This window comes from Musa acuminata, chromosome BXJ3-8 (assembly GCF_036884655.1).
Source record: "Musa acuminata AAA Group cultivar baxijiao chromosome BXJ3-8, Cavendish_Baxijiao_AAA, whole genome shotgun sequence".
Classification (NCBI taxonomy): domain Eukaryota; kingdom Viridiplantae; phylum Streptophyta; class Magnoliopsida; order Zingiberales; family Musaceae; genus Musa; species Musa acuminata.
In genome coordinates this window covers 12,354,584-12,364,319 of record NC_088356.1, presented here as the reverse complement: position 1 = coordinate 12,364,319, position 9,736 = coordinate 12,354,584, and the positions used below count along the sequence as shown (strand labels likewise).

General features: G+C 37.5%; 1 protein-coding gene across 3 annotated transcripts; it reads right to left on the bottom strand.

Moving 5' to 3' along the window:
* Positions 1-1,156: 1,156 nt before the first annotated feature.
* Positions 1,157-8,590, bottom strand: LOC103994606 (GATA transcription factor 27). Of its 3 annotated transcripts, XM_009414997.3 has the most exons (9): positions 7,995-8,590; positions 5,577-5,942; positions 3,162-3,470; positions 3,053-3,077; positions 2,865-2,937; positions 2,653-2,756; positions 2,377-2,563; positions 2,138-2,258; positions 1,157-1,846 (listed from the first exon to the last, which is right to left on the bottom strand). In XM_009414997.3, the coding sequence occupies exons 1-9, from the start codon at positions 8,032-8,034 to the stop codon at positions 1,470-1,472; spliced, it is 1,602 nt and encodes a 533-aa protein (XP_009413272.1). In that variant the 5' UTR covers positions 8,035-8,590; the 3' UTR covers positions 1,157-1,469. The 3 variants fall into 3 exon arrangements, with proteins under 3 accessions (XP_009413272.1, XP_009413269.1, XP_009413271.1); XM_009414994.3 differs by having other exon boundaries at positions 3,053-3,470; XM_009414996.3 differs by having other exon boundaries at positions 3,053-3,470; positions 5,628-5,942.
* Between the last annotated feature and the right edge of the window lie 1,146 nt (positions 8,591-9,736).

Genomic DNA, 9,736 nt, shown 5'->3' with positions numbered 1-9,736 from the left:
CACTGCTTGACAAGGCTCCAAGTGGCCGAGTGGGCTTTCTATCTGGCCCAACTTAGCCATGTTTTAGGCCTAGTTGGCCCCAAACTGAGTTAATAGGATTATCTCTCAATCCTAACCCTAATTATATACTAACTTTGATTTTTAAGGTATATACTGAACAAAACAAGTCCAGTAAGTCTAGGTTTCTTCCAGCGATCTTCCAGCGGACTTCCGACGATCTCTCGACAATCTTCCAACGGAGTCCCGGCAAGCTCTTGGACTTCACGATAATCTTCTTGGTGAGTTCCGACGAGCTTCTTTGGCAAGCTCCTTTACTTATGGGCCAATTCCGACGACACTTCCGACGAACCTTTAGACTTCCGACAAACTCTCGAACTCCCAACGAATTTTCAATCTTGACTTCGACACTTCATTTTGTTTTATGCGTTGATCGCTATCGTAGTTAATCCTACACACTTTTCTCATCATATAGATTAGATCAAATAATTTACTAATTGATTTCATCATCAAAATCTAAGATTCAACACCTCGACCGATGAGGACTCCTCTGGAGAAAAGAGACAAAGTGAATGATTAGGGCTAATAGTGGCTGAGTCGCGCCTCGACCGATGAGGACTCCTCTGGAGAAAAGAGACAAAGTGAATGATTAGGGCTAATAGTGGCTGAGTCGCGCAAGTCAATAGAGGCTCAAACCAAATTACACCCAAGGCGCATAAATCAAAAAAACTAGAGCCGTGCTAGAAGACCAGCTATAGCGAAGGGTCAGGGCAAATGGCACCCGAGGCATATGAGTCAACAAAACTTAACCTGCGCTAGAGGACCCACTACGACGGAGAATCAAGGCGAATGACGCTCGAGGCACGAGTCAAGAAAACTCAACCTATGCTAGAGGACTCGCTACGATGGAGGGTCACGATGAATGATTCTGAAGGTGCCTGAGTCAAAAAAAAAAAAAAAAACTCGGCCCGTACTAGAAGACGCGCTACTACATAGGCACAAGAGAAAACGTTATCTTGTAAACAACAAAGAACGACACCACCTGTGTACATACACCAACCAATCTCAACGGCTTCAAGAAACATTGCAAGAGTAGATCGCACAAGCCAACGCTACTGACTTTGTGTGCATCCAACAGCCGCAAAGCACAGTGCACTCCTGAATTTTAATGGCAATACATATAAATTCTGCAACTCCACCCCTTTACTGTTTGTACATGTTCCTCCTTTACTCTCGAGTTATGTTACAACCATCTTGCCAAGCTATACAAGAAAGAAACAAGGCCAAGCCAGCACAAAAGTCAATCAATTGCCAGTTCTCAGCATACTCCAAAACATAGACTTCAGTTATACCCAAAGGGGGAAAGAGCAAGACTGTTACACTCATCATTCAGGCACCGGTCCTTCAGTTATATCCAAAGGGAAGTAAGCAAGTTGGCTACACATTACTCTGTTATCAGTGCCTTTTCAAGACTATTTATTGGCGAAACTCGAAGATGGGAGAACAGAAGCTTCCACTCCACTCATTGTTGGCGAACCAATTTGGCTTGTTTTCTGTTCCCATGGATCGTACAAGAGTTCTGCTTCAGGAAATGATACACCAGAAGGCACATCCAGAAGCACATCACCTTCAGAACTGTCAGCAATGAACTGCATGGAGCTCCTATCGGGAGGGGATGCAAAAATTCTTCTCGGGCTGAAGCATGCACCTTCATGGTCGACAAAGTCCCCCATGTCACCAGCTTCTCTGGTAATTAAACTAGAATTTGGCCGAGTAAAACATCTTGAAGGAGGATTTGTGCACCCTGATCTGCACACTCTTTTAGGGCTTCTCATGGTGCTTTTCATCCCTGAAATTGAGAGGACAACCATCAATTATACTGAGAGAGACAAGTTCATTGTTTAGTTCACCATGACCCTTTTTTTACACATATATGCCTCGAACTAGTCTTAGCAAAGAACTGTAATTTGTCCAGCGGTTTGATAAACTAAAGCTTTTTTAAGAGTGTTAATCATGTAAGTGAAAATTTCCAAGTACAAACAGAAGATACTCCAGGTATGAGACTAAAATGCATAAGCAAAATGATGTTCACCATTCCAACATGGTTTTTCTTTTCAGCAAAAACATCAAAGAACCAAACCTGAATAACTCTGATTTTGCCTGTCATGATGCCTTTTTAGGGATGCTGAAATGGAAAGACCAGGAAGTCTTTGTCTGCTTGATATTCCATTTCCTCCTTTTATCTTCTTAGAGGGTGCATCCTACAGCAATTAAGGTGAAATATCAGTCAGAACAAACCATGTCAGTCTTTAAGACTCAAATATTTGAGTCATACTAAATTCTCAGCAGCTTTGTACTCGTATGGATAATTCGTTTTACCTTTACTTTCTGACACTGGTCTAACCACTGAAACTTTGTACAATTTAGTGACACAAGCCTATTTAAAGTCCTACGCTGTTCAGCATCTGCTACGGACATGGAGAGATCAAAAGTTCCTTCTTGAAGCAGTTGCTGGAAGTAAGATAATGTCTCCAAGAACTGGGGACTGGTAAACATGCTTTTGAGGCTGCCACGTCAATAACAAGATGGTATGAAAACTGAAGAGCAACTTTACCTCGCTAAAATAATAAAGCCATAAGCATGAATTCAACAGACCTTTCAGGAGGTTTGACATTGTCTATAGATGGTAGATATTTCATCAACAATTGCTGTTCGTCATGTGTCAGATATTTCATGAAACTCTCAAAGTTAATGATAACCTACAAAGGTAAAATGGTCCAATCAGATCTCAGCAGTGTAGAATGTCACAAGAGACATAACATACTATGAGGCACCCCATTAAAAGACATAAAGAACCACATTCTTACATTCAAGTCTGCAGAACTTAGGGAAGAAACTCTATCTTGCAGGATATTTAACTTTTCAGTCGAAATTTTAACCCTGGCAAAGACAGACAAAGCATGAAATTTCAAAATCCAGTTAATTCAAGCCTAAAATGCATTGTTCAGAGATAAGCATATATCATTGTCTTGTTGTTCTGCAAGCAAGAAAGTACCTTTTGGCACTGTCTTGGGCCATTTCTGTTGTAGATTTCATTGTGTCAGTACCAGAATTTAGAAGACTTGTGCCTTTGCTTTCAATATTTACAGGAAAGTATGACAAACCTGAATAACCTTCATTCATAATGTATGATTTATCTACTGGAAATGAGCTAGCTTCTGATTCCTCGTCTACTGATTCTGAATTTGGATGTTTAATGAGTACACCTCCATACCCGATCTCAAAAGATCCAAGTGCAGTTCCACTTTCATAAAGTAGATCATCTTCTGAGGATCTGGACAGATTAGAAGCTTGTTCTTCATGCAAAATGGAATATAGGTCCTTTGTGAGCTTTTCTACAGAAAGTTTAGGACGAGTCATAAATATCTTCTTAGATGGTGCTATTGAATCACATACGTTTGACTGCACTGAACCTGAAAAACAAACAGAAAAATTACTGAATGACAATGCATGGTGAGTGAGTGCCTAATATAGCATCAACAAGTAAGAGGCTTGCAACGGTGGAAACTGAAAGTTAAATTTGATCCTTTGTTGTTGTCAATCAATTTGAATGTTCCCAAATTCTCATGTGACTAAAGCAATTCAGTGTCCACATATATCTCACCACACATTATATAAAAATGATGGGAGCAATTACAGTAACACAGACAAAACTAGTATAAAAAATCAAGCTTGGAATAAGATGCATACTGTGAACTTATGATAGTCAAAACTTGAACTTTAGCTTCCAAACCAAGTACGTTCACTTCAAGAAGGAATGTGCAGGGAAGCTAGCTATTATAAGAAACTCAGCAAAATTTACAAAAAGAAACTTTGACAAATTTCACTAGAAGGTTTGAACAGCAATATTACCCAATCATTCACTTCGTCCTAATGTTTCTTTGACTTATTTCTAGATGGTCTTTTATTGAAGGACAGCCAATGCCACCACAAGGTGTTGGACTTGACCACCTCAGTCATCTTGAATGAAAGTTGACTCACTACATAACATAAAGACGGATGTGATCTAACCATATCAAGAGGTGAAAGAAGTAAAGACAAGAAAATGTCAGCCTCAGGCCCTCATCTAAGGAATCAACTTTCGGTTCTACAGGCCTATGGGGAGGTTCAAATCGATACTTACTAGTCCAACCAAGGACCTGTATTGGACCATATAGGTTGGCACCAGTCGATATTTTTTTTTTTTTTTTTTTTTCTCAACCAGACTTGATAAATTGGTATAACTGTCACGGTAGAGTAGAATTTTACTGGTCCAACTGGTTGCCAAAGTTGGTAGTGGTCTGAGATTTAAATTGTTGACCTCACCAATTAATATACTTGAGATCCCTGCCCACAGTAGATCAACCATGTCTGCTGCGTTATATATTCATCGGTAAACGAAAACTGGGTTAAATCATAGCTGATCCAAAATTTTATCATTTATTAGCTGTAAAATGGCTGAACCACCATATTATGATCACTCAGATCTACAAATGAACAATATTTTCATGTTTATCAGCAAGTTGCAATTAGTCACTCGAATGTCAAAAGTATACAGGCATAATATCCTCAACACATAATAGCATTAGAAGAAAGATAAAACATTTCAAAAATTCATAACCCAGTGTAGTTGAACTTGGGGCATCCAAGTTCATCTTCGTGTACCACTTGAATATGTGAGTCTATTTCCTTAAAATATCAAATATGCTTAATAACTTAAACCTAGCATTATAAATGCAGAAGGGAGAAGGATGCACTTTATAAATCGACATACTGAATCAGTAACTGACTCCAAAGTTAAAAGTGCCCACTGGTTCTGACCAGTTTATTTTCATTCAATGCTAATTGATTGTTCTAATTTGGTTAAGCAGCTAATCTGCAGCTAATATAAGAGGTGACTCATTTCCAAGGAATTAAATGGACAACTTGATGATCAAAAAAGGACTATCATAATGTAATTAGATCACTTCTTGAGATTTTTAAAGGAAAAAAAAATCAGAGTAGAAATAATTAATATTGTAAAAACACTTTAATTCTCAAGATAAAAAATATTTTCTTAGCCACACAACCATCTGAAAGGGATTTATGATGTCAAAATATGATACAAAGAAAAAAAAAGACAACTCTTTGTCATGGAATGCAATGCATCAGAGATGACATGAATTAGGTGACTGATTAGTCAATACATAAATACATATATACACACACACACACACATGCACACACACACTGTTTTGTCACTATATGGATGGTACATTCAGAACAATAAATGTCATATCAACTAAAACTCATCTACATATAGTTGACACCTCTGATGAACCTCAAGTTTAGCTATAAAAAAAGGTATTATATGTGATTGTAAATAAAATATTAGTAAAAGTGATGTCTAAAATTCTGACTTTGAATATCTCAAGGTCAATAGAACAACATCACTCTTTCCAAAATTCTCTACCAATGTAATCTGGCATTCAAATAATAAGGTGTTTCTGAGATCTCCTCAAACAAGTCTAAGGTGTCTGATAAACAAAAACAATAATAACCTGTTAGGTCACTTGCATCATTGGTGCCAAAATGTAAACAGCTGTCTGAACCTGAAATGGCTGACCCAGAGCTGGATCGATTGCTTATATCTCCCTCTACAATCTTGTGGAAGTTCTGGTCACAATACTGCATTTCACATTCACTTTCCAATTTATGATTGCCTTGTTGTATCTTTTGCAACTTCTCATTTTTCGGTTTGATGGGGACACTTTTGATTTTTGGAACTTTTAACTCATCCGAATCAAAAACTTCACGAGCATGCAGTGGTACATAGTTTGTCAATGAACCCTTGGTTCTCCACCTGGAACCACATGCATTGCATAAAACTGGCTTTTCAGGTGGTCCATTCCGCCAGAGAGGGGTACCTATTCAACATTTAGCTTCAGATACCGTATGATTGCATAGAAAACACAGGTCTTGTAGTTTATATATGTCAAATAGAATAGTGGCACACAAACGTAATTCCTTAACTGAAACAATTATAGCCTTTTAAATGAGCAAAAGAGAAAACAAGGAAGAAAAATGTAATAAGCTTATGAATGAAAGTGTGTAAAATCATTGTGTTACTAAATGAACAAAAACCAAGTCTTTCATGTCCACAAAAGGACATAGGAAACTTCAAGAGTAACAAAAGTAGGAACTTTTGAATCATGTTGCATCCTGTCCTTTCAAAAGCCAAACTCTTGTGCAAGCAGCATAATGTACTATATACCTAAGCAGTTTGATCAGAATTAGAACACAATGATACAATAAAACCATAACCAATGTGATAAACCCTTTTTAAATGATGACCTCCTCAGCCTAATCTATAGGTACCATCTAAGCCCATCTCCTTTGGATTGTCTCCAGATTCCCATTTTCTATTGTCTCTTTTTTGGATAATGCTTAAACAATAATTAAGAACAGATATTTTTGTTAACCAATGAGTATCTTTTATAACTTATATGGAATGTCTCTTATAATCCATATTCCATATGGACCAACATGGCACGACTTGATTATCTGACACAAAACCAAGACTTATTAAAGAAGAAGCATAACAAAAACCACATAGATAATACCAATTGACACATCACTATCGACCTGAAATTCTAAAAACAACTCCTGATGCTGGGTGCTCTAGAGAAAGGTAAAGATAACAAGAGAATGGAACAATGAATATGATTTGCTACTGGAAATAAGCAAATGCTTGTAAGTCACGAATGAAACTTTTATAAGTGAGCAGTGAAAATATAGTATGGCTGGGAGCATCAAAGAACATTCTAACAATGGAATAAGAATTAGTCCAAGTAAAAAAGCTTTGAGGTCAAGAAAACTGGCGTTCCAAGAGGTAAAAACTACATGAGACAAAATCATCGGAGATGAGTGTGGAATGTAAATGTAAACCTAGAAATACACCAGCTCTCCCAAAAGATCCTTGCTAGTTTTTCTCCTTAAAATTACATTCTCTCAAAGTTGAGAATTAATGGAAATATGTAATTCAAATTTCGTTTTAGGATACATCCGAAATTAGAATGTACATGAGGAATGAGTCCTATAAGAAAGCAGCAGGCCCCAATAGCATGATATTGAATCTCCCAATAATAGTCAGCGATTAAACACTTCATTGTGAAGCCTACATGATCAACAGAAAAGGAAACCAATTTCATCAGATCAAACATAACACAAACATACTTTCGTTCTAAGTTCAAATTTTCCATGGATTCCCAATCTAGGGACAGGTGGATCTCCAAAGAAAATCACTCCAAACAAGTGGATGTCGATTTCTCTTTTTACTGACTACCGAGACAGGCAGAAGGAAAATCAAGGCCTCTGCAAATTTTTTATTCTTGTTGCAGATCACTGGAATTTCTCTAAAATGTCTCACAGTCACTGCTTCAACTCCTTTAATCCGGGACAAATATTTTGCAAGTGATAGCGAGACAACAGAAACTACAAAGATAAGCAGGTCTTATCTGAGGTTTTCAGATCATAAATATGAAGGCAAAATGAAATAGAATGAAGCACGGACTATAAGTAGATTCTGGTAATGTCACATACGACGAAGTCAATCTTTCCACCACCTAACTAAGCAAAGCACGGACCAAGAAGAACATGCAAACGGAACAACAGAAGAGAAAAAAACACGCCAATAACCCATTGATTCAGAACGATAACAAGAAGCGTCTGCATCACAGAATGCCTTTAATATTTTTCCGGCCTGGGATCCGAAGGCAAGCAAATTAATGAGAACAATAACCAGAAGATAACAATCATGAAAGCGTAATTAGACTTCTGTCCTGGAACAAATTGTTAATTCTAAGAAATTAAACCATGAAAAAAGAATAAACCAAAATAACGAAAGAGAGAAGGACGAAAGAAATCAGAGAGGCAAGGCAAAGATCCACAATAGCTCATGAACATGAACAAGAGCTCACTTGTAACTCCACAATGGTGGCAAGGTCCTTGCTTTCCCATTCGTAACCCTTGTTTCCCCTTCCCTTTAGATCCCAATAAAAATCAACACAGGAAAAAGAAAGAGAGGAGGGGGAAAAAACTGTTCTTTATGTGAGAATTTATGCTAAATTAAAGAGAGTTCCATGGCATCTTCTTGCAGTCCCCAAACCAATATCACTGAGAGTCCTCAAAAGACTCCGGACATAGTAAAACCAAAGTACAACCCCCCTTTTCAATAGCCACCACCAGCATAAAGTTCCAGAATTCTTCTATTCAGTCCAGAAGACCAAAGAAAGAGAGAGAGAGGTGGGGGGGGGGGGGGGAGGAGGGGAAAGGGAGGAAAGAAGGAGGACAGAGGTGGAGAGTAAATGGAAGGATGGAGAGGAAAAGGGGAAATTTTACAAGGTGGGATGGGTGTGTAGGTTGGAATCTGTACAATCCAATCGGAAGGAGGAGTCCATTGGGCAACCAAATTAATGGTGAGGGAAAAAGGAGAGGAGGTGAACAGGTGGGGAGGAAGGAGGCCTTCTTTTTCTTGCCTTGCTCTTTTATTTGTCCACTGTGACCTCCCCCTCTATCCTCCTCCGCCTTTGGGTTTGGGGTGGTGTGTGTGTGTGTGGGTGCTTATTAAACATGTTTCCATTCCTAAAAATATATCACATATAGTATCTAAAACAAATATTTTTTAGCAGGTACAAACCTGTTGGGCATTGAGATGCTTTAGTGCGTAAAAATGTTTTTTCCATCTCTTTTCTCTCTTGATGGCATCGAAAGCATCTTTTGCTAACAACATGAATGGATGGATGTGGAAAGAGAGAATCCCAAGCCATCTTTAACAGAAGCAATCGATGGCCGTGTTTCCGGTCAGCAATTCGATCCGATCGGACCTTTAGATTCAGATTGGGTTCAGACAAATTGGACACATCTCGGATCGATGCATCACAATAATATATATATATATATATATATATATATATATATATATATATATATATATATATATATAAAGATCAAGATTGATTATGCAGGGATCAAAATCTAGGAGGATAAAATGTATACATTTGCTGGAAGGAATCGCTCACATTGTCAAAAGATTAACTGCATCTGATGCCATGATCTTTTCGGTGCTCCAGCAAAGTAAATGTGCACCACATGCAGTTCATCTGGGCGATTGGAACAGTGGGCATCCCTCGATCTACGAAAACATCCATAATAAACACAGGTAAATATAAAATATTTTAAATTATTATGTCACGATTATTTGGGAAATAGTAGCATCGAATCCCCAAACGTAACACCAGCAATTGAACTTGGAATAATTGGTTATAGTAAATATGATCCTCTATTAGTTTTCTTATTATTGCCGCTACTAATGCATGTCATGTCAACGTGTTTCACTAGCAAGATCGATATGATATCAAAACATTGACATACGATATATTTGGTTATTTGATCAAAAAATTAAACAAGACGATCGATATGGGAGAAGGGAACAAAAAAAAAAAGGGGGGGGAGAAATACCTCGATAATATAATATAATAATAAAAACCTATATTAGAATTATTATTATTTCGTGTCAAATCCTCTAACATCCATTTGTTTTGTAAAAAAAGTAAAACAGTAGCTTGGAGAAACTTTTCAGTACATTCAGTTTCCATTTGTTAGATTCTTATGATAACATATTGATATTAAATATCGATGATATTTATTATATCTATAATTT